The sequence below is a fragment of the Arachis ipaensis genome, chromosome B8 (assembly GCF_059453495.1).
Source record: "Arachis ipaensis isolate K30076 ecotype BB chromosome B8, ASM5945349v1, whole genome shotgun sequence".
NCBI classification, from domain to species: domain Eukaryota; kingdom Viridiplantae; phylum Streptophyta; class Magnoliopsida; order Fabales; family Fabaceae; genus Arachis; species Arachis ipaensis.
In genome coordinates this window covers 134100495-134125261 of record NC_142443.1, presented here as the reverse complement: position 1 = coordinate 134125261, position 24767 = coordinate 134100495, and the positions used below count along the sequence as shown (strand labels likewise).

The 24767-nt window shown below is 32.1% G+C and overlaps 1 protein-coding gene across 1 annotated transcript; it reads right to left on the bottom strand.

The window, feature by feature from the left end:
- Window positions 1-17606: 17606 nt before the first annotated feature.
- On the bottom strand, window positions 17607-21193 carry LOC148549927 (uncharacterized). Its single transcript, XM_088495854.1, has 3 exons — window positions 20093-21193; window positions 19800-19957; window positions 17607-18897 (listed from the first exon to the last, which is right to left on the bottom strand). The coding sequence occupies exons 1-3, from the start codon at window positions 21191-21193 to the stop codon at window positions 17607-17609; spliced, it is 2550 nt and encodes an 849-aa protein (XP_088351980.1).
- Window positions 21194-24767: the final 3574 nt, after the last annotated feature.

Here is a 24767-nt window from a genome sequence, read left to right as displayed (position 1 = left end):
TCCGGGAAAGAAAGAAGCCCGCCCGAACCCAACAAGTGAATGCTATGAATGAGCCTTCTTCCCTTCACGAGTCAAATTCATTCTATTGAACGGGGTAGGAGGCGGCTACGCTACTAGGTTACAGACCTCCAGATAGTCCATTTCCTCTCTTTTTCTCGCTCCTCAAGAAAGATGGCTAGAAACTTCCTAATAGGAATGGCTTCCTCACTTGTTTGATTTGAAATGGCACTTCAGATTGTAAGGGCTTTCTACTACATAAGAATAAACTGGAATTAGATCTTGAAAATGATCGACTCAAATAGATGCTCATCATAAGTTTGATTCCCCCTTCTTACTGTTCTATTGATCAGAAGCATCCAGTAGCACCACGCCAGTGGATTAAGTAGTGGAGTTTTCATCCAGGTTGTTCACCCTGGTAAAAATTTTATCCCTTAGCCTTTGAAAAGCATAGGATTGTACCAACCCCAGGGAAACTCCGAATACAGGCCTAGATCGTTTGTACAGACAGACTTTTAGGGTGCTAAGATCCAAAGTCGAGAGGAAACAGCCCAGATCGTACGCTAAGGTCCCTGAGCAATTACTTAGTGGAAAAGGAAGTGATCGAGCGATGACAACCAGGAGGTGGGCTTGGAAGTAGCCATCCTTTGAAGAAAGCGTAATAGCTCATTGGTCTAGCTCCATGGCACTGAAAATGTATTAGGGCTCAAGTGATTCACCGAAGCGACGAGACCTTGAAAGTAGCTTTTTCAAGTGTCAGTAGCGGGACATTCTGTCAATTGGGGAAGGTTTTTGGTGACAACACCTGGAGATATCAGAAGTGAGAACTAGTCTTTAGAGAAAGAAAGGCAAATGAAATTCTCTCTTTCCTCTAAGTCGAGTTCCGTTCCCTCGTTTACTGCTTTCCGAGAAAGACCCAGTATTCCATTCAATAAAGTAGGGATTTATTCCGCAAGTTTAGGCTTAGGAAGATTTGATCTTTGTTTCATTTAGTGAAGTAGATTCCAATTCTGGTGAAGAGAAGAGTGAAACTCCGATAGCTACAGGCCTTAGCCCCAAACAAAAAAGATATCCCAAACCCCGATAGCTACCGGTCAAGCTTCTTTTGATATTGAGCTTTCCCCGAATTCTCTTGAGGTCGGGGTTGAAGAATCTGGGTACTCAACAATAGTTTAGCTACAGCTGTTGGGGCAAGCATGAAAGGCAAATAAAAGGCTTTGGCAGCCTAAACTAAAACTAAACAGAATGCCTCCAGGCAGGCCACCAACGAGGTTAAGTCTGGGCCTAAAAGATCACATGAAATTATACATAAGATAGACAAGCAAATATTTTATGAATTTAGGGATACTCTTTTAATTTCAATTAAAAATGAAGGAGATTCTCCATTCGAGGGGAGTAGACTACTCAAAAATTTTATACCTCTTTTTCTGTGATAATTGAGAAAAGGAGTTCATCAACAATGAAAAGTTATTGGGTTTTTCTTTAGTGATAACTTGAGTAAAGAGTAAAAATTTGTAGATTATTTGATTCTCCATTTTATAGAATTTGAACGCAGAAATTCGTTATTCTTTATTTTGGACTTAATTATTTAAGCCGGATGAAAGGAAACTTTCACATCCGATTTTGAAAGGGGGAGATCCCATTGATCCATTGGTTGGATCCTATCCAAATTTTTCGTTTGCTAGACCGTCGTTAAAAAGCCTACTTTCTTACAATTACAAGGTTTATTCGAATATGAAATCCAATCCTGGAACGCTTCTCCCTTTCATTGGCTTCCACCGGCCTGAACTGTCATAGTCTGAACTCTTTCACCTCGTCAACTCAGACTCGGGCAGGCGGGTTCACTCGTATCCTCTTATCCTTTGGGGTTGGTTACAGCCCCATCCCTTGAATTGCCTTGGGACCGGCCTTCAAAGAAAGTGAAAGCGAAGAGGATTGAAGCTCGACTGAGACTAATGATGTCAAGAAAAGGCGTTCTAAGGGCCCACACCTCCTCTATCAATGAATGTGACCTCAGCGGAGGAGATCCTGCAAGAAAAGAAGCGCGCATTGCCGCTGCCAGAGAGGACATAAGCAATTTGGAGAGGAGGCTGCAAGCGCTGCAGACGGAGAAGGATGAACCCATTGTGCGGGTTGCCACCTTCGGTGTCCCGGAAAACCACTAGAAAAAAAAAATCTAAAAATAGTGACTTTCTACTTGTTAAGGACCAGCTTCTTAACCCTTGTTCTATTGGTTTGGCAGTTGCTATCAAGACGATTTCTTTATGCCCATCAAAGGACCTCGAGATGCTAATCCACAAAAAACGATACGAGAAAAGATCGAAGTAAGGTCCAATCCCATTTACATACATTATTATAATACGATCATCTCACAGATGAAGAAGTGAGCAAGCCTTTCTCCAATGGATTCTAACAACGCAGACTAGGCATCTTTATCTGATTTCTATTTCTATATTCTATATTAGTAAAGCCCCCTTCTTTCAAGGCTAGGGCTTCCCCAGGAACATGGTTTAATTGCTATTTTAATTTGAATCGATTAAGCAGGACTTGGTTGATAATCAATAAGCCTAGCACCGCAAGATTCTTTCTTTCGAACTGCTTTTCTTCCCTCTCTGACTTCCAGAGCTTTATCATTTATCAATATTAAAGTGAAATCCCTGTCAACATACGAAATTTCATTCTTTCCTAGCTTTGCGACCTTACCCACACTTGGTAATTGAGGAGTCAAATCATTCCTTTTCTCTGATGCCTTAATCCTTTTAGTGTATCGGCATTTCGATTGTAGCAGTTGTAGCTCTTCCTCTTCTCTTGTAGCTTGAGTGCTTGTTGTTGTTGTTTAACGTCTTTCGATTCAAAAGCAATCCTGCCAGCTAGTGTACCTCCTGACTGTCCACTGCATTCGAAATGAAAAAGAATAGCAGTTCCTCGTCCCTCGAAATTGGATAGGGGATTGGCCTTTCCTTATTACTTATTATAAAGTAGTTAGGAGGCCAAATACGTTATCTGGGCATCTAAGACAATCAAAACAACCGCCCTAATGATTTTTTTCTTCAGTATACAGACGTTAATGAAGCACTGACATGGACAGCCAAATGTCACGTTATAACTTATAAAATAATATCGTTTTTATTTTGGCGCTCAAATAATCCAAATATGATAGCGTATCACTTATTTTAGGAGAAAAAATTTTAATAAATACGACTTTCGAGATTATTTTAGACTATTTGAGTACTAAAATCAAAACGACGTTGTTTTATATAGTCCAGCATGTCATCCAACTATTCACGTCAGCCGTTAATGTCTGTTCTTCAAAATTATCTCAAAGACAAACATAAATTACATTTACAAAATTTAGAGATTAAATAAAGATAATTAAAAATTTAAAAACTAAATTAAGATTTAAATACAAAGTTCAATGAATAAATTAAATATTATCTCTTATAAATACCTTCTATTATCTGTATTCCATAAAAAGATTTTTTTTTGTCTATTTTCAATATTTAAACCCAACTCCTCTTAGTTAAAGTCACTTATTATATTAAAAAATTTATTTTTATTATTTTTAAATAAAAAAATAAAATAATATATTTAATGGGACATAAAAAATATTGGTACACAATTTTCTTTTTTAAAATATTTTGCATTATATATAAGTCGTATATAAAAAATGTTATTTGCGAAATTTGTACACAAAAAATTTTAATTAAATAATAAATTTCAATTAATTTTATGTTTTATTTTTATATATATTTAATAAATAAAATAGTAAATTAACACACTAACAGTAATAGTAATGATGATGACGATGTGGATAAGGATGACAACATGATGATGAGCTTTTTTATTTAAATAAATAAAAATATTATGCATTAGCCATTAAGTTAGTGTATTAATAAATTATAGATTGTTTCCACAAAATTAATTTAGGCTAGTGGAACAGTCGGGAGTTTGATTCTATCTTTGCATGAAGTGATTCATTAACACAAGAGTCTTATAAAATAAAACTTTTTTTTTAAGAATCAGTGTTCATTTTGCATAAAAATAATATAAAATTAATCATTTAAAAAATTAATTATTTTACCAGTTTTTACAATTTTATTAAATTTTTATTAAATTTTTATACCATATCAAATTTTATAATTAAGTCTTTATTATAATAAAAATATTAAAATTAATAGAATATTATGTCTAACAAAATAAATATATCTAATATTTAATTGAATATTCTATTTTATCTTATAAATATTTTATTAATTTCAACATTTTTATTATGATAAAAATTTAATTATAAAATCTAATATAATATAAAAAACTAATTAAACAAAGTATAGACCGAATTAAAAATTCAATAAAATTTTAAGAATGGGGGAAGTAATTACACAAAAAAAAAAAAAACAAAACAAAAGAGAGCACACAATGGCAGAATAAACATGCAAAAATGAGGCATACTGCGTTTGTTGACAGGTATGAGTATGAGACATTCAAATAGAGACATTTAAATAAAGATATAAAATTGTGTTTGATAGTTGAAATATGAATAAAAATATTATGTCTAGAGATATTAAATTAGTGTGTTTAAAAATATTATTTATATATTAAAATTAGTCACTAAAATCAGTTACTAATGTATTTGTGTATAAATATATGTGTAGTTTAATTTATTTTCAATGTATATTTGTATTTAAGCATGTATTTTATACTGGTTACTGATTTTAGTAGCTAATTTTAGTGTACACGTAACATAATTCTAATGTATTTTGTGTTAATCCTGATAGGAAAGACGTTGAGATACTAATAAGAGATATAATTTATTTTTTATTTTTTTATTATTCTTACTAATTTTTATAATTATATTTTTTCCAAATTTTTTAAATAAAAATAAAAATAAATTAGACTTTTATAATTTATTTTAATTTATTATCAAATAAAATATAAAAATACTAATTTTTATGTCTCTCACCTTTATATCTTATTTTCAATATCCTATTTTATCCTATTTTTAAAATTTATTTTTAACATGCGCTTATTTTCGGCCTATAATTTAGTATAAAATATATTTAATATTTTTCTTTAGATTTAGATTCAATTTAATTTTATTATCTTTAAGCGTCATATGACGTTTTATATGAACAAAATATGTTTTCTATAAAACAAAATTTGTTTCGATTAATTGAATCTTAATATTTGTATATTAAATATTTTTATTATTATTCAAACTTTTTACTTTAATATATCATAAAAACAGTCGATCTCTCACTAAAATTGATTAATTTGAAAATGTAGTATAAGTTAAAATCAATAAAAAGTTTTTAAAAAAATGATAAAATAAAATAAATTTAATTAAAAATAATAAAGAAAAACTACAACTAGAAAAATGATAAAATTATAGGAATATATATTTGAAGAGATACACTTTAGTAAAAAACTTGAAAAGAGAGTATTTTGATACAAATTTTAAATCAATTATTGAAATGAATAATTGATCAAATTAGTCTCTAAATTCAAGCTTTATTGCATCTAAATTTAACTAAGCAGGCCCAACTAAGTTGAGCTACACATTTAAGTTTTATTGTATCTAAATTCAACTAAGCAGGCCCAACAAACAAAAACCACTCATTAAAGAGAGCGTGTACACGCGCCAAAAAATTCCGAAAATACGTTACCTCTTTTCTTTGTGCTCTAATATGAAAAACTGTTCATATCTCCTACTTAAAACTGCAACAAACAAATTTCAAATATTTCTCAAAAATTTTTTAAATTCTCTATGAAAATTACTACAGAATTTAGTGGTGCGTTTAAGATCATCAACAAAAAATAAACAAAAAGAAGAACACAGATTCTACAAGGTACTGACAAAACTATTGTTATTACGTTCAGTTAATTTCTCGCAAATTTCATATTTCTACTAGTTTGGTTTAAGGTTTAGTGGATCGAGTTTATTCATTTAGTAGATCGAATTTCTTTGATTTTATTTTTTCTTATTTTTTTCCATAACTATGGCATTGAATGAAACTGTATTGTTAGTTTATTGGTTCTGATAAATAATTCGATTCATCTTTTATTTAATTGAGTTCATTTGCATGTAGAAATAAATTGAATGTGTTTTTCTTTCTAATTGAGTCTTTATGACTTTTTGTTCAAATCTGAACCAAATTTGATTCATTTGTGAATTAACTGAGATTCACTTGATGCTACTGTTAAAAATTGACGAAATTTGTTATACTTTACGAAATTTAGGTTCATTTCTTAGTTTAATTTAGGTTCATTTGGTTTGGTTTCACTTGAATTTGCTGAACTTGTTCATGTGGGGTTGTTTAGTTAATTTTTGTTCAAATCTGAACCAATTTCAGTTCATTTGTAAATTGACTGAGGTTCACCTGATGCTGTTGTTAAGTATTGAACAATGTTTTTATTCCTTAAAAAATTTTGGATTCATTTCTTAGTTTAATTTACGTTCATTTGGTTTCATTTTGCTTGAATTTGCTGAACTTGTTCATGTGGGGTTGTTTAGTTAGTTTTTATTCAAATCTAAACCAAATTTGGTTCATTTGTGAATTAACTGAGATTCACTTGATACTGCTGTTAAGTATTAACAAAATTTTTTATTCTTTACAGCCAAAATAAAAAAGAAGACCATCTCAAAAAAGGAGAAGCCACATTACAATGTAAGCATATACACATTAAATCAACTCTATTTTTGTATTATAAATATATCATAGAACATAATGTTTCAAATTCTTGCTGAAAACTCACGATTTGATATACTCAACGAGATCGATAGCTAGGGTATTTACCGACTTGAGTGAACAAAAGAAAGCTATCATTGGCGAAATGAGATTTGGTACATTGAGACATATCCCAGAATTGAATGTGTCGCACAAGCTCTCGAGGGAACTAATTCTTTGCTTTGATCTCTATCATGCATTCTTGGACACGCACTATGGGAAAATCTACATAACCCCTACCAAGATAGGACATGCGCTGGGCCTAAATTCAGGCGGTATTTTACTTTTTTCAGATTTTACATTTGTATTTTTTTCTTTTTGTTATTTTTATATTAATTTATTTATATTAAAATATTTCGGTACTGGTGATAAGTATTGACCAAATGTTTTATTCTTTAAGTAATTTCGGTTCATTCCTTAATTTATTTGAGGTTCATTTGGATACAGAAATAAAATTGATGTGTTTTTATTTATGATTGAGTCTTTTTGAGTGCTTGTTCAAATCTGAACTGATTTGTTTATATTAAAATATTTTGATGCTGGTGCTATTGTAAGGGATAATTTTCCTAAAAAAAGTTGTGTACATCAAACTGACCGACTAGCAAAAGGAGATTGTTGACAGCTTCAAAGATGCTAGGGCATCAAATAAAACTGTGTTGTTAGTTTATTGGTTCTGATAAATAATTCGATTCATCTCTTAATTTAATTGAGTTAATTTGTATGTAGAAATAAATTGAATGTGTTTTTCTTGCTGATTGAGTCTTTATGACTTTTTGTTTAAATCTGAACTAAATTCGGTTCGTTTGTAAATTAACTGATGTTCACTTGATGCTACTGTTAAGTATTAACGAAATTTGTTATACTTTACGAAATTTAGGTTCATTTCTTAGTTTAATTTAGGTTTATTTGGTTTGGTTTCGCTTGAATTTGCTGAACTTGTTCAGGTGGGGTTGTTTAGTTAGTTTTTGTTCAAATCTAAACCAATTTCAGTTCATTTGTAAATTGATTGAGGTTCACCTGATGCTGCTGTTAAGTATTGAACAAATTTTTTTATTCCTTAAGAAATTTTGATTCATTTTCTTAGTTTAATTTACGTTCATTTGGTTTCGTTTCGCTTGAATTTACTGAACTTGTTCGTGTGGGGTTGTTTAGTTAGTTTTTGTTCAAATCTAAACCAAATTCGGTTCATTTGTGAATTAACTAAGGTTCACTTGATGTTGTCGTTAAGTATTGACTAAATCTTTTATTCCTTACAGCCAAAATGGAAATGAAGACCATCTCAAAAAAGGAGAAGTCACATTACAATGTAAACATATACACATTAAATCAACTCTATGTTTGTATTATAAATATATCATATATCATATAACATAATGTTTCAAATTCTTGCAGAAAACTCATGATTTGAGATGTTCGACGAGATTGATAGCTAGGATATTCGCCGACTTGAGTGAAAAAAAGAAAGCTATCGTTGAAATGGGATTTAGTGCACTGAGACATATCCCAGAATTGAATATCTCGCACAAGCTCTTGAGGCAACTAATTCTTTGCTTTGATCTCTATCATGCATGCTTGGACTCGCGCTATGAAAAAGTCTACATAACCCCTGCCAAGATAGGACATGCACTAGACCTAAATTCAGGCGGTATTATACTTTTCAGTTTTTACATTTGTATTTTTTTTTTGTTATTTTTATATTAATTTATTATATTAAAATATTATGGTGTTGGTGATAAGTATTGACCAAATATTTTATTCCTTAAGTAATTTCGGTTCATTCCTTAGTTTATTTGAGGTTTATTATGGATACAAAAATGAATTTGATGTGTTTTTGTTGATGATTGAGTCTTTTTTAGTGCTTGTTCAAATTTGAACTAATTTGTTTATATTAAAATATTTCGGTGCTGGTGCTATTGTAAGGGATAATTTTCCTGAAATAAGTTGTATACAGCAAATTGACTGACCAGCAAAAGGAGATTATTGATAGCTTCAAAGGTGCCACTTTGGCGTCTTTGACAAAATGTGTGACGGATATGAGTGTTGAAGGGGAGGAAAACATGCTGAAATTCAAGACAACATTCATCATCTTCGTCCAGAAATACTTTTTGTTTCCGATAACAATAGGCACAATCTTCCTGGTCTATAAGCCACCTATTCTTCATGTGCAGACAGTTCGACAATGGAATTGGACATCTCATGTGTTGAGCTTCCTGATCAATAGGAACAAAGTCCAAAGATCAGGACAGAAACTTTCAGTTGATGGCTGTGTCTTTTTCTAATGATAATATATTTCCATGGAACGAAGTTTCCTGATGCAGAAGTAGACGATGCTCCTGGGCCACTATAGGTGGCGCGCACTGGACACGGAGGAAATTCGTTGACGGGATTACCTTTGAGGCAAAAACTTAAATGGTAAATATAAAAAATATTTCTCTTGAAATTTCGATTCAAGTGCTTTTAAATTATTGTGCTAACTAAATAAGCTTATGTTTTAGGGACTTCTGAAAAGAGCAGAATTGAGGGGGGGGGAGAAAGAAGAAAATAAGGGAAAAATGAAGGAAAAAAAGAAAGTAAAAAAGAAACTTGTCATCCTGCATTCATATTCGGAAGAAGAAACTGTTTCTGAATATGAGTATACTTCTTACCATCGCTTATCGAAAATGATCTATTTATTTAAAGTTTTATATTGTTATTTTAACAAAATGTTTTGTATGTATTACAGAGAAGAAGAAAAAATGGAGAAGACACTACCAAAGAAAAGAAAACAACCACAAAGAGTGGCGAAAAAACAAAGCAAAGAAAGGAAGATTGTTCAGATGGATTCGGAAACTGAAACTGAATCCGAAGATGAGTAAGATTCAGAAATGATTATTTTATTGTTATAAGTATATATTCTATTTTTATTGATTGAGTCTTTTTGACTGCTTGTTCAAATATAAAATAATTTCGGTTTATTTGTAAATTAATTGAGGTTCACTTGATGACGGTGATAAGTATTGATAATTTCGGTTCATTTCTAAGTTTAATTAAGTTTTATTTAGTTTAGTTTCACTTGAATTTGTTGAACTTGTTCATGTGTGCTTGTTAAGTTAGTTATAGCTCTGATATTTGTCATTTGTATACATTTAAATACGTTTTTGTTAATGATTGAGTCTATTTGACTGCTTATTCAAATCTAAAATAATTTTAGTTCATTTTTGAATTAATTGAGTTTCACTTGACTGCTTGTTTCTTTGCTTGTTTTCAAACATGGATTGTATATTCAAATCATTTAAAAAATTTTGGTTCATTTCTTTTTGAATTAAGGTTCATCCTGATTTTAAATCAAAACTTTTTCTATGAATTTTCAGAAGCGAATAAGTAGAGGAGATGAGTAAAAAAAGAAAACAAAAAGAAAAAAAGAATGAAGAGAAAAAATGACGGTGCTGCAAAAACAAATGTTGCTCCGGATGAAACACAGAGAAATGACTGTGACTCGACGGACGTGCGATATGATGTATCGTAGACGTAAGATTCAGTTTCTTATATAAAGTGCTTTTTCTTTCTCTGCTAAGTTTTTCTAAAACCTGATGTAATTTCTTTAGCTTTAATAAATAATATTTATTTTTTTGCTTAGACTGCCCACTGTAAATTTCAGCAGTGAAAGTGAACCTGTGTTTCAAACAGAAACAAGCTTGGGATGGTCTCTAAACGCACCGAGCAATACCAAGTAATTTCTTTTAACATTTATTTATTTCTACTTTTAATTAGAATATCTTAGCTGATGATTTTAATTTCATATCTTTTTTATTAGAAAAAATACTCCTGAATTTCCAGTTACATTTTTTACAAGAAAAAATGGCATGAAAAAAAACAGAATTTATAATCTCCAACTATGTAAGTTGAAGTACTTACATTGGTCTTTTAAATTTAGGAAACAATTATTTTTAAGTATTGACACGGAATTTTATTTATCAGTAGCCCAACAGCCAATCGTCAAGAACAAATCCTTGTAGTTTGAGAAGAAAGTCAGTCTCAGCCTCTGGATATGCAAGTTATCTAATTTACTTTTCTATTCTAATCAATGTGCATATTTCACTTAGTGCAGATTTTTAATTTACTTTTCTATTCTAATCATTCAACATTAACTCATTTCTTGTTTACCTTCATTAGAGTTCCTATTGCAATTGCTCTTCCAAATTCTCTTGTGCAACAAAAAAAAAACCTTTACCTCTGTTCCTTCAAAAACTCAAACAGAAGAAGCTTTTGTTAATTAGTAAGTACTGCTTAAAATACTTTTTATTGGTTTTGATGCTATATCATAATAATTTCGGTTCATTTTGAAACACATTACTCCAGCTACCCTCCCCAACCTCAACAGCAAGCTTCCGCAGAAACTTTGGCAAGGGAATCAGAGCCAGAAGCTCCTGTAAATGAGTAAGTTCTACTTAAAATACTTTTTATTAGTTTTTATGCTATATAATAATAATTTCGGTTCATTTTAAAACACATTACTATGTAATCCAGCTACCATCTCCAAACTCAACAGCAAGCTCCTGTAGAAACTTTGGCAAGGGAATCAGAGCCAAAAGTTCCAGTAAATGAGTAAGTTTTACTTAAAATCTAATTTATTACTTTTGATCCTATATAATAATAATTTTGGTTAATTATTAAACACTTTCTTGTGTAATCCAGCTGCCCTCTGAAACCTCAATAGCAAGCCTACGAAGAAACTTTGGCAAGGGAATCAGAGCAAGAAGTTCCTGTAAATGAGTAAGTTTTACTTAAAATACTTTTTATTAGTTTTGATGTTATATAATAATAATTTTGGTTGATTTTTAAACACTTTTTTTGTGTAATCCAGCTGCCCTCCGAAATCCCAACAACAAGCACACGAAGAAACTTCTGCAAGGCAATTAGCCTTAATGTGTAAGTTTTATTTAAAATCCTTTTGATTAGTTTTGATGTTATATCATAATACTTTTTTATTGTTTTGAAAACTTTCCTCTGTCATCTTACAATTCTCCCTGTCCTCGACATTGAGAAGATGACATACCTTCATTCAGCCTTAGCATAATTTCACCGACCTCTCAACTGATAGTAACACAACTTGAAAAGATGGTAGAGGCGGTGATGGATGTTAGGGTGACAGCAACATTGCAATATGTAGAGGAAACAAGTGCAAAGCCGAGTTTGAGCACCCCTGAAGAGTACAAGACTCCGATGAAAGAAAACGAAATAACAGAGGAGTTGAGGAAAAAATGTTATTAGTAAATAACGCAAATCAAGATTGACAAAGAAAGGGCAAGTAATGAGTTCGAAACCATATTCATGTTGGACCACAAAACTCATTTAAAGGGGAGGTATATGCCACTTCTTGTCTTTAACACCCAAACAAGACGTAGAAAATACGGAAAATTCTTCAGTTATTACATTAACATTAATGATTTTTCTAAAAAGTTATATTCCTATATATCTAATAAATTTTGGTCCTATATCTGGTCTCCGCACTGTGTATGGTTCTTAACAACAAAAAATGTCGCTAACTTGATGAAGAAATATATTGCATCCCAACAGATCTTGTGGTAAGCCAAATTTTTTATTCCTTAAGTAATTTCGGTTCATTTCTTAGTTTAATTGAGGTTCATTTGAATCCAAAAATAAATTCAATATGTTTTTGTTGATGATTGAGTCTTTTTCACTGCTTGTTCATATCTAAACTAATTTCGGTTCATTTGTGTGTTAATTGAGGTTCACTTGATGTTGCTGATAAGTATTGACCAAATTTGTTATTGCTTAAATAATTTGGTTCATTTATTAGTATATTTTGCTGAATTTCATGTTGGGGAAGCATAAGCACGAATACATTGATCCAAACACTAAGAAGGCCTACTAGATCAGTGAATTTAAGGACTACCCATATTTTCTTAATTAAAAAACTAGCATCTCATCTAATTGTAAGTTGTGATTTCTAAAATTTCTTTAATAATTCTGTCATTTGCTATTATTTAAACTGAAATATTTTATCATTTTTCCAAACTTCAGCTGTTTGCACTAATTTGCCTTGGAAGCCATTGGTGGTTGTGGATTGGTGATGTTCAAAAGAAGGTTTTTCATGTGCTTGACCCCATAAAAAAAAGATATACCTGAGGAAAGAATAGCTTTGAATAAATTTGTTGTAAGTTATTTACATAATACATATTTTTGTTGTAAGTTGTCTCTTATTTCTAGCCATTCTGCTCTAATTAAATCATATTAATCACTCTTTATGCCTGATTGAGCATTGTTTGTAGGCTTGGTTTCGTTCAATAATTACTGAATTGAAGTGCACTTTTTATATTCTTTTCAGGGCTTAATGGTATCCCAAATGAGGGTCTATGCTGGGGCAAAATCTTTGATGGACAACAAAAAAGGCGTTGAAGCACCATATATTACGATCAGCGGTCAACGAACAACGTATCAATCTTCCTATTATTCTTTCTTTGCTATAGTACTGTTATTAATATGTTTTATTGTGCTTTTCTATGTCTGTCCTATTAATCATATTTTACTTTCTTATTTCTTTTTTAATTGTGACTACGGAATATATGTCATGAAATTACTGAAAATAATTTATCCCAAAAAGATAAAAAAAAAAAGGAAAACACAAATGTAAAAACTAGAAACAGGTATGTATCATTAAATATAGTTGATCCTCTACTTCTAAATTAATAATTTTTTTTATTTCTTAGTTCATTTGGGTTCATATTAAGTAATTTCTTTCAATAAAGAAGTAGATGCTTTTAGGCGGGAATATGGTCCAACCATTCTCTTAGACATGGTAAACAAATTCAGAGACAAAGTCATCAAGGCATAAGAATTCAAAAGCCATCCGCTGCCCTCTCAAGTTCTTTTTATAAATTCTCATATGGAGATATAGAAAGTAAATAGGTTCAATCTGCAAAATTGTAATGAACACTATTTTGTAAGAAATTGTAAAGAGGCAAACACTTCTTTGACTCGTTGTTAATGTTAATGTATATATTTGAAAATCTTTTCTTAAATTTCTTTTGATTTATTTGTTGAAAATGTCTGGGCTGTATTGAGATCACATTAATTTAAATGAATCTAGGTTCACACTAAATGATTGAATGTATTTATCAAACCTCAAGAGCGGCAAAAACATAAATGAACCGAAATTTAGTCATACATGAATCGAAATATATTTTAATAAACGCCTAAATTGTTTGCCATAACACAATTGCAGAAAGTAATTTGAAAAACCAAAATGTGACTATTCAATAAAACATAACACAAATAAGAAATTAACCATCATTTTCATCAAAGGGGAAAACATTATATAACTAAAATACAAATGAACCGAAATTTATTTTAATAAACACCGAAACTTCTATCATCCTCTCCAGGATAATTCATATCCTATGCATGATAAAGGCTGGAGCTTGACTGAATCATTGATCCACCATCTAAAAAGTTCAATAGCAAAAAAAAAAAAATCATATATTAGCAAAATGCACAAACACATTTTTCCCTAATCAAAATCAAACCAATGATACCTCATTTAGACCTGGCTTTTTCTTTTTCTCTGTTGCATTTAAATCTTTTTATCCATATTCGATCTCAGTTTATTCTTGGGACGTCCTCTTGTTTTAACACGTGGAGGACTTTGAAGGTCATTAACATCATTCAATATAGCGTCTTCGTGAGATAACGAATATTTACCTTTACTTTTCGCTTGATATTCTTGCATCTCAACCATGACATTATCAAAAGCCCGGTGCAGAATTCCAATCAACTCCTCAGATTCTGACGTAACTTCACAAATGTTGTGCGAGCGAAACACCAAATCATCAAATCTCTTGCTTTTTGACTCCAATAAAGGCTCGTCTTGGCTGCTCTTGGTATGTGTGTGCCTCCTCTTTATGTTCTTACTCCAGCATTCCAATATATATATTTCGATGCCACTTTATTTTACTCGTTCAAAGCTTAAAGTATTCAGAGGATGATGACATAGTATACCCCTTGACTCAAACAATAAGCACTGACACTTCGTGTGATATTGCATCGTATGTAACAACAAACTTGTTGAATGTTGAGTTAAAAACCTGCTTTACAACTTCATATGCCGTAAAACCTAGAGCAGACTACGTTGATCTTGTGATGCAATTCACCTTTCCTCTAAATTGTACTTGAACTTTGCTGAACTTCTTGTGAGTATACATGTGCTAAAATTGAGTCTCTATTGGTGATTTTGTTGCATACGGTATCACAGTATGAAAATCTGCAGCATCAAGTTCTCTCCCTCTCTTTGCTCTTTGCTTCCTAGGCAATAAATTGAATCAAGGAGCTATTGTGTGTAATAAACTTGTTAAAAAAAGCATGCATGCACTCGCTTCTTTGTGGGCTTCTCATCCCGACCCAAAAGTGGTGATCGAGGTAAATTGAAATTCATAAATGACGATCTTTATATAGCTCTACAAAATGGGACACAATTAATAAATTAGACACGAAAATGAACTGAAAATTATACCGTTTAAATCGAAAAATAACAACATCAATTAATTCGAATGAACCACGGTTACCTGAAAAGCCACTTATTGCCTCCAACACCATACTTCATGAGAAAATCATTCTAGTTTTTGTCAAATGCATATTTTGTAAACGAGTTCCAAACAACATGACTCATTTCTTGTTCAATTTCTTCATCTCACTTATAGCTATTTAATTTACTTGGTCTCTTCTTCATGATATGACAAATGCACCACTTGTGAATTGTTGTTGGCATACAGGTCTCAATAGCCTTTTGCATCGATACATATTGATTGTAAGAATCCCTTTTAGTGCATTTTCTCCCATGCAATGAAGCCAACATTCGAATAATTATTTGAATGATTGAATATCCTTATTTTTTGTCAAAGCACATTCGAGAAGTGTCAACTGACCGTGGTGATTCACACTGACAAAAGAATCAAAAACCAAATTATACCTGTAATGGACACCAGAAGAAAAATTCGTTATGAACCGAAACTAGTTATGCTTATGAACCGAATAATATATCACAATGAACCGAAACCAGAACGGAAAAAATTACCTGTTTGTGCTGTAAGTCGTATCAAATGAAAAAACATCTCCAAAATACTCATACGCAGCCTTGCTTCTTGCATAAGCCAAAAATGCATTTTTGATAGAGTGATCAACTTCAAGGTTAAGCTCAAAATTTTTTTTATTCTTCTTTCATTCTTAATAAGTACTTTCCAAATTATTTGGCATCATCTTATTCGAAAATGTTCCGTACTTTTCTTGTAATGTAATTCCTCACATCTTTTTTAATAAAACTTAGTTCACGTTGACCACTCACTGATGCTACAAATGACTGATATGTTTTACTCGGCCTGATTTCGGCTTCTTTGTTATTTTCATTAGTACGACGCACAAACATGCTTAGCTCCCTGTGTTGTTTCAGCATCTCTGCTCGATCTGGATAGCAAGAATGTGAATGATTCAGAATAACTTCAGAAATTATCTAAAGACCAACGTCCTTCAATATATGTACAATTGTACATAAATCCTGACTGGACAGTTTATTCCTACTGAGGAGTTTATCTTCAGAGTTGGAGATATCTTGGATTTTCATTTTCCATCTCTACTACATGTAATTAATTGATTCTTAATTTCATCTCCTTTTCGAGTGGTGTTCTTTATTTTCGTAGAAAAACCAAGAAGTTTGGAATAATCTTTGTAGAACTTTTCAACTTCTTCGAGTGTCTTAAAAGTCATCCCAACCTCTGAGACAAATTGTTCATTGACAACACACCTGGACTACAAAATGAACCGAAATATTATCATACACAAGACCATTGTGTAATAATAAATGAACCGAAAAATGTGCATTATATAAATTTAGAAACTCCTTCATTCTATCTAAATTCAAATCCATAAACAACACTAGTTTTAGCAAAGAAGCATGAAATTAGTCATTATACTTTATTCAATTGCATTCCATTCTATTTAATTCAAAATTATATATTGAAGAGTGAACCGAATTATTATCATACACAAGACCTCTTGAGATGGTATCGAGAGTTAGAAAAGGTTAGACACAAGCAAAGGTAACAGAGAGGGAAGCAGGAAAAGGTTTTCAATGTATTTTCTTATGTATCCTTTGTTTACAATCACTCTCTTAATATAGAATTCTAGGAAACTAAATACAGAAAGTATTCTAAATAAATATAATTGATTTTCTTTGATTATCTCTGATATCCTGTGATTTTTTACTCTAATTATGATATTCTAACAAATATTCTAACACTCCCCCTCAAGGTGAGCAGTGGGATCACCAATGCTTAGCTTGTTAAGGACACGAGTAAATGCTCTGCCTGCAACGGCTTTAGTGAGGATGTCTGCCAACTGGTCTTCTGACCTTACAAACGGAAGCTCAACACTGCTATCCTCAATCTTCTCCTTAATGAAGTGTCTATCAACTTCAACGTACTTAGTTCTGTCATGTTGCACAGGATTCTCTGAGATACTGATTGCTGCCTTATTATCACACTTTAATTGACTTGGTAGTTGCAGTGGAAAACCAATCTCAGTCATCAGTTTTTTGATCCATAAAACTTCAGTTATACCTTTGGAAATTCCCCGAAATTCAGCTTCAGCACTGGAAAGAGCAACCACTTTCTGCTTCTTACTCCTCCATGTCACCAGGTTACCTCCCACAAGAGAAAAATAGCCCGATGTAGATCTCCTGTCATTTGGATTACCAGCCCAATCAGCATCAGTGTAAGCCTCAATGTTTAAGTGCCTATTCTTTTGGAACATGATCCCATTTCCTGGTGTCCCCTTCAAATACCGAACAATTCTCATGGCAGCTTCCATATGATCCTCTTGAGGTTGGTGCATAAACTAACTTATCACCCCCACTGCATATGCTATGTCTGGTCGAGTGTGTGACAGATAAATCAATTTCCCAACTAACCGTTGGTACCTCTCTTTATCTGCTAGATTAGCCCCTTCCTCAAACTTTAAACCGTGGTTAACTTGCATAGGAGTATCTGCTGGCTTACAATTGACCATCCCTGTTTCTGCAAGTAAATCCATGATGTACTTTCTCTGAGAAATAAAGATCCCTTTGTTAGAGCGAAGAACCTCTATTCCCAAGAAGTACTTTAGTCCTCCTAAATCCTTCATCTCAAATTCTCTGAACAAGTTATTCCTCAGTTTTGCAATTTCTTTCAAATCACTTCCGGTTATGATCATGTCATCCACATATATTATTAGGCATGTGATCATATCTCCTTTTCTTTTCAAGAATAAAGTGTGGTCAGAGTTGCTTTGTTTGTACCCATACCTTTTCATGGCCACTGTAAACCTTCCGAACCAAGCACGTGGAGACTGCTTAAGCCCATAAAGTGCTTTCTTCAATCTGCAAACTTCATTTCTTTGGATATCTTCAGAGAACCCTGGAGGAGCTTCCATGTATACTTCTTCTTTCAGATCCCCATGTAAAAAAGCATTTTTGACATCAAACTGATGGAGTGGCCAGTTTTCATTTGCTGCTATTGAAAATAGTACTCTGATGGTGTCAATCTTTGCAACTGGTGAGAAAGTTTTTGAGTAGTTAATGCCATATGTCTGTGTATAGCCTTTTGCCACCAACCTTGCCTTATATAGCTCAATGGTGCCATCTGCTTTGTGTTTAATGGTGAAGACCCATCGACACCCGACTGGTTTCTTCCCTGCTGGTAAGATGCACCTCTCCCAAGTTCCATTTTTTACAAGAGCCTCCATCTCTGTTTTCATAGCTTTTCGCCATTCACCCTTTTTATTGGCTTCCTGAATTGTTCTGGGAATGTCTTCAGAGGTAAGGAAAGCTCTTGCAATGTCTACCACTCCTTCTCTGGTTGTCTTTATAGGATACTTTAAATTTCGAGGAACATGTTCTAGAGAATATCGGATAGGTGGTACCCCTCTGTTTCTTCGCGGCGGAAGTGTGAAAGGTTCTGGTTCCGATTCTAACCTGTCATTGTTAGTGACTTCATTTATAACAGGAGAAGACTCAGCAAAGTGAAGGTCACTTACCTCTTGTTGGACATTCTCAGAAGGATGCTCATTGGTTGTGTTGGTCTCTTCTTCGTTAACAGAGACATGCTCGTTGGCTCCATCTACTTGCTCTTTTGGAACAGTTTCTTGGCAACTTAGGTTAACCAACTAACTTGATGGTTCACTACTAGTTTTCTCCCCCTGAATATTAAGTTGGCTACTGAAGAAATATTCTGATTCCAAAAAATCACAATCCATAGTTACATGTACACGATGAGTGATTGGGTTATAACATCGATACCCCTTTTGATGCATAGCATACCCAACAAAGACACATTTCTCAGCACATGAGTCAAATTTGGTTCGGTTAGCTCTGGGTATATGGACGAACACAGAGCACTCAAAAACTCGTGGTGGTAACATTTGGACAGGAGGGATATCAGATTGAGTAGCTAGGATCTGTAGGGGTGTTTTGTGGTTGAGGGTCTAAGAGGGTAGCCTGTTCAGAAGATAGGCTGAGGTAGCAACAGCTTCAGGCCACAAACGTGTCGGAACCTTTGCATCAAAAATCATGGCCCGAGTCATCTCCAGTAACTTACGATTTTTCTGTTCTGCCACACCATTCTGTTGGGGTGTGTTTGGACAGGAAGTTTGATGAATTAAGCCTTTTTCTCTAAAAAAACTCTTGCATCGATTTGTTCACAAATTCACCACCATTATCTGATCTAAGTACTTGAATTTTTTTTATCAAACTAAGTGAGAATCATTTGATAGAATTCATAGAACTTGTCGGGTACTTCAGATTTGTGTTTTAGAAAATATACCCACGTCATGCGAGAAAAATCATCCACAAATAACACAAAATACTGAAATTGATTATTATAAGAATTATGAGCTGGACCCCACACATTAGAGTGCACTAATGAAAAAACAGAATTGACTCTAGTGTTGCTAGGGAAAAAAGTAACTCTACGATTCTTTGCCTGAATGCAAGTTTCACATTTGATGGGCTCAGTGTTACCAGTAAATAAACTAGGGAATAAAATCTTAAGGTACCCAAAGGAAGGATGTCCCAAGCGTCTGTGCCATAACCAAAGTTGCCTAGTAACCGTTCCGTGAGCAAGCATGGCATGTCCCTTGTGAACAACCTCATTAACATAATAAAGACCTCCACGTTCAGTACCACGCCCAATGATCTCCTTCGTAAGAATGTCCTGTAAAAGGTAAAAAGTAGAGAATATGAGAACCACACAATTTAGTTCCTTTGTAACGTGGCTTACAGAAAGTAACTTTGATGACAGTGCAGGGACATAGAGATAATTTTTTAATTTTAATTTTTTTGAAAAAACAATAGAGCCTTCTCCTTGAACCGCAATTAATTCTCCACTGGCTATTTCAATATGAGTTTTAACAGGTGTGGAGAGGCTGTCAAAATCATGAGGATCATGGGTCATGGTGTCAGTGGCCCCACAATAAAAAATCCACTGATCATATTTTTCTGGGCTGGTATATTTTTCTGATTGGGATATTTTAAAAGATTTTGGGCTTTCGGCTAGGTCATAGGGAGAAGGAATTTGGGCTTCCTTTTTTAGTGGGCCATTTTGCTCAGGAGACCCATTAGGGTTCCCATTCTCTTCTGAACTTCCATTTCCTTCTCCCTTATGCGCCGCCTCCTCTCTTCTTTTACCTCCATGAGCGGCCGCAACTTTTCCATGAACAACTGCTGATTTTGTTTCTTCCTTTCTTCCTGCGTCACCACCGCTGCTGCTGGCGGTCTGCGGAGTGCCCACTATGGTGGCGGCCTTGCGATTTTTCGGTTTGGGATCTTCCCACCATTCGGGATAACCCACGATTTTGAAGCAAGTCTCCTTGGTGTGTTTCTTCATTCCGCAATGAGTACAATGGAGGTGGCTTTTGTCTTCTTTGTCTCGCTGTGATGAACGCCATCCGGCAGTTTCTGAGCGATTCCATCCCTGTCCCTGTGGTCTGTTTCTTGCGATTAGGCCGATTCCGACCTCCCCTAATGATGTGTCCCCTTTGCTGTTGGTGGTAGGCTTCAAAATTTGGAGTCGGGCCGCCTCTCTTCTAACGGCAGCATAGACGGACTCCACTGAAGGGGTCTTCTCCTGCATCAAAAGATCTCTTCTAATGGCTTCAAATTTTTCATCTATCCCTGTTAGGAATTGATATAGTCTCTGTTCTTGTTTAATTTTGTTGAAAATTGCAATATCATCTGAGCACTTCATAGGATTCGGTTGTTTTCTGTCAATAGCCATCCATATAGCCTGTAATTTATTCCAGAATTCCTCTAGGGTATCCTGTCCCTGTTTTTGTGTGTTTGCTTTTCGGTGTAAATCGTAGATTTGTACTGTGTCTGTGCTGCTCCCATTGGTTGTAGCCAATCCCTCCCATAAAGCCTTTGCGGTTGGGAATTGGGAGACATTGTTCATCAAACTCGTCTCAATATTTTGAATTATCCAGGTAAAGACAGCTTGATCTGCCTGTTCCTATTTTTCATATTCTGGTTCTCTCTCTTCTGGTGCAGGGGGAATACCTGTCAGATGGCTTTTCTTTCCTTTGTCACCGACAACTTTCTTCATAAGTGTTGCCCACAATGGATAATTGTCTCCATTTAATTTAAAACTAATTGACAAATTATCAGGATTGGCTTGTGTTTGCTAAATTCCTAGGCCATTACGAAGCATATTTGCAATTTGCAAAGTTAGCTCATCAGTAATGATTGAGGAGTTACTCTGGTTTTGGTTTTGGTTCATGTTGTTGCTAATTTCATCCCCTGAAGATGACATTTTTTTTTTGGTTTTTTTTTTTTGGTGTTTAGGGTATTGGAACAATGATGTTGGTTTCTGTGTTCCCAAGATCTAACACCGCTTTGATACCATCTTGAAATGGTATCGAGGGTTAGGAAAGGTTAGACACAAGCAAAGGTAACAGAGAGGGAAGCAGGAAAAGATTTTCAATGTATTTTTTTATGTATCCTTTGTTTACCATCACTCTCTTAATATAGAATTCTAGGAAATTAAATACAGAAAGTATTCTATATAAATATAATTGATTTTCTTTGATTATCTCTGATATCTTGTGATTTGTTACTCTAATTATAATATTCTAACAAATATTCTAACAAGACCATTGTGTAATAACAAATGAACCGAAAAATGTGCATTGTATAAATTTAGAAACTCCTGCATTCTATCCAAATTCAAATTCATAAACAACACTAATTTTAGCAAAGAATGATGAAATTATCCATTATCATTTTATTCAATTACATTGCATTCTATTTAATTCAAAATTGTTGAACAATGAATCGAAATATTATCATACACAAGACCATTGTGTAATAACAAATGAACCGAAATAATATGATCATAAACAACAGTGATTTTAGCAAAGAAGAATGAAATTATTCATTATCATTTTATTCAATTGCATTAGATTCCATTCCATTCCATTCATTTCAAATTTGTTGAAGAATAAATAATCCAAACCTCGTTCACTTGATTCGATTCAAAAGAATAATCCAAATTGCTCTAATTCAACTGATTTGAACTTGAATAATTCATTGTTTTGATATATACAGAAGAATAATATATTCGATTCAACGTAAATGCAGGTCTGAAGAAGAAAATATAGGAGAACATAACAAAATCAAAAATCTGAAAAAAAAAAAAAAGAGAAGAATCAGACGAAAACACAGTGAAAACAGAGAAGAAGGAAAGTTTTACGTTGAAGAGGAACGAAGAAAGGGAGGCTTACGTTAAAAGTCTATTATAAGTAAGTGGTGCGGCGTGTGAGAGTAAATAACTTAGATGGACTTGGTTAGGAACATCACTTGGATATAGAGTATTATTGTCTCCAAATTCGTTTCTGCAAAATTTTATTAGTCAAATTAGTTCTTCAAAGATTACAAATTAATTATTTTTGTCTTTTCCTCACTCTATTAATAATTTCTATCAACAATTGATGGTGTGGAATGTTAACTCATAATATATATAGGACACCTAGTATGTTTAAATTGGATGCTGACAAAAAATGTTTATGAAAACTTATATATCAATTTAACTTTAAAAAGAAAAATATTTTTTTCTCCAATTACATAAATTCTAGTTCCAATATAACTTAGCAACTAAATTGATAGATTTTCAAAATATATTTGTTCAACATCCAATTGAACATGTTAGGAATCATGTATGTCGTCAGTTAACATTCCATATCATGATCAATCGTCAACGAAAACTGTTAATAGAGTGACTGAAGAATAAAAATATTAATTTATAATTTTTGAAGAACCAATTTGATTGATAAAATATTTTAAGGATGAATTTGAAAAGCGAGCCATCTTTGAGTGATTAATTTAATTATTAACTCATTATTGAAAAGAAGAATTAAGTGTCTAATATCATTTGAAAATAAAAATGTAATGAATTAGAGATTTTATTTATAAAAAAAAATCAATCAAGGAATATATTCTAAATATATCAGGAATCAATCAACTATGGGTATAGATATTTGAATATATAAAATCGAATAAAAAATTTAACGATGAGCCACATTCTTGTATGAGTATTTGAATTATTTTTCTCTTATACATCTATTTAAAGGAAGAATTATTAGTCATAAAATAAAATTAAACAAATAAAAATGTAATTAATTAAGGATTGTAATTATAAAAAAAAATCAATTAAGAGCTATAAGTCTATAACCAATATATAATATGGATCAAATTACCGACCTAGGTATTTGAATAGAAAGAAATAGGTTTGAAACTAAAATAAAAAAATAAAAAATATAATCAATTAGGTTTTATTTTATTTTTTTATAAAAATAAACAATTCAAAAAAAAAATCAAGATATAATGTAATTATATGAATAAGATTGGTGTAAAACATAATGATGTAGCACATTATCATGCTGTTTAATTTTTAAACTAGTTGATTTTAAAATAAATAATGATAGATGAATATAGATGAAGAAAAAGACAATAAGGATGAAACAGTAACGAAAATTTGATTAAAGAAGAAAAATATTTAAATGGTGAAGAAGAAATAGAAATAAAAAATTCAATATATAAATGAGATTAATTATCAATTATTTTGGAATTTAATGTTAGTTGACTAAAAATAAAAAAATAGAGATAATGTAATTAAAAAAATTAATTTTAATATTTAAAATTAATTAGTTATGCTGTTAAAATTGAATTATGTGATATATAGGTTAAATTGTTAGCTAGGTGAATACTAGTTGAGTAGCATTTCTGTTTTCAAAATTAATGATTCAAATGACCAGCTTATAAATTTGTAGCATTTTAGTGAAGTAAATTTATATATGTATATTATGGATATGTATATATATAATTCTGTTGATGTTTAAAATTATTCATTTGTATTTATACTATTTAAAATTTTGGAGAAAATTATTTATAATATATTATTAGATAGTGTTGGTCAAAAAATTTAATAACTTTTTTTTTTTATCAAAGATAGGGAGACTCGAATTTGCGACCTTTAAATGAGTATGTGAAGACTATACCGTTTGAGTATGTGAAGACTATACCGTTTGAGTTATAGTTCGTTGGCCAAAAAACTTAATAACTTGGAATGATTTGATGTGAGTATTTGAATTGAGTTTTTATTATTTACATCATATTTAAGAGAAAATAAAAATAAAATTAATTGGTAATTTTATCTATAGAAAGAATCAATTTTGGAATTTAATCGACATATATGGGAATTGAATAATGAAAATTGAGATTTTGAATAATAAGTGTAATTGTAAGAATAATTTAATGGTGTTTTTGAATTGATTTCCTCATATTTATTATTTATTTAAGGGAATAATAAAATAGATATTTATCTTATTTAATTTATAATACTTCTATTTTAGTTATTTTATTTCTAATTACACCATTGAATGTACACATGTTGATTTTATTAATCATATTCATATAGAAGGTAAAAATAAAATAGATTAGCAAAAAATAAACTTAAAAAATATTAATAAAAA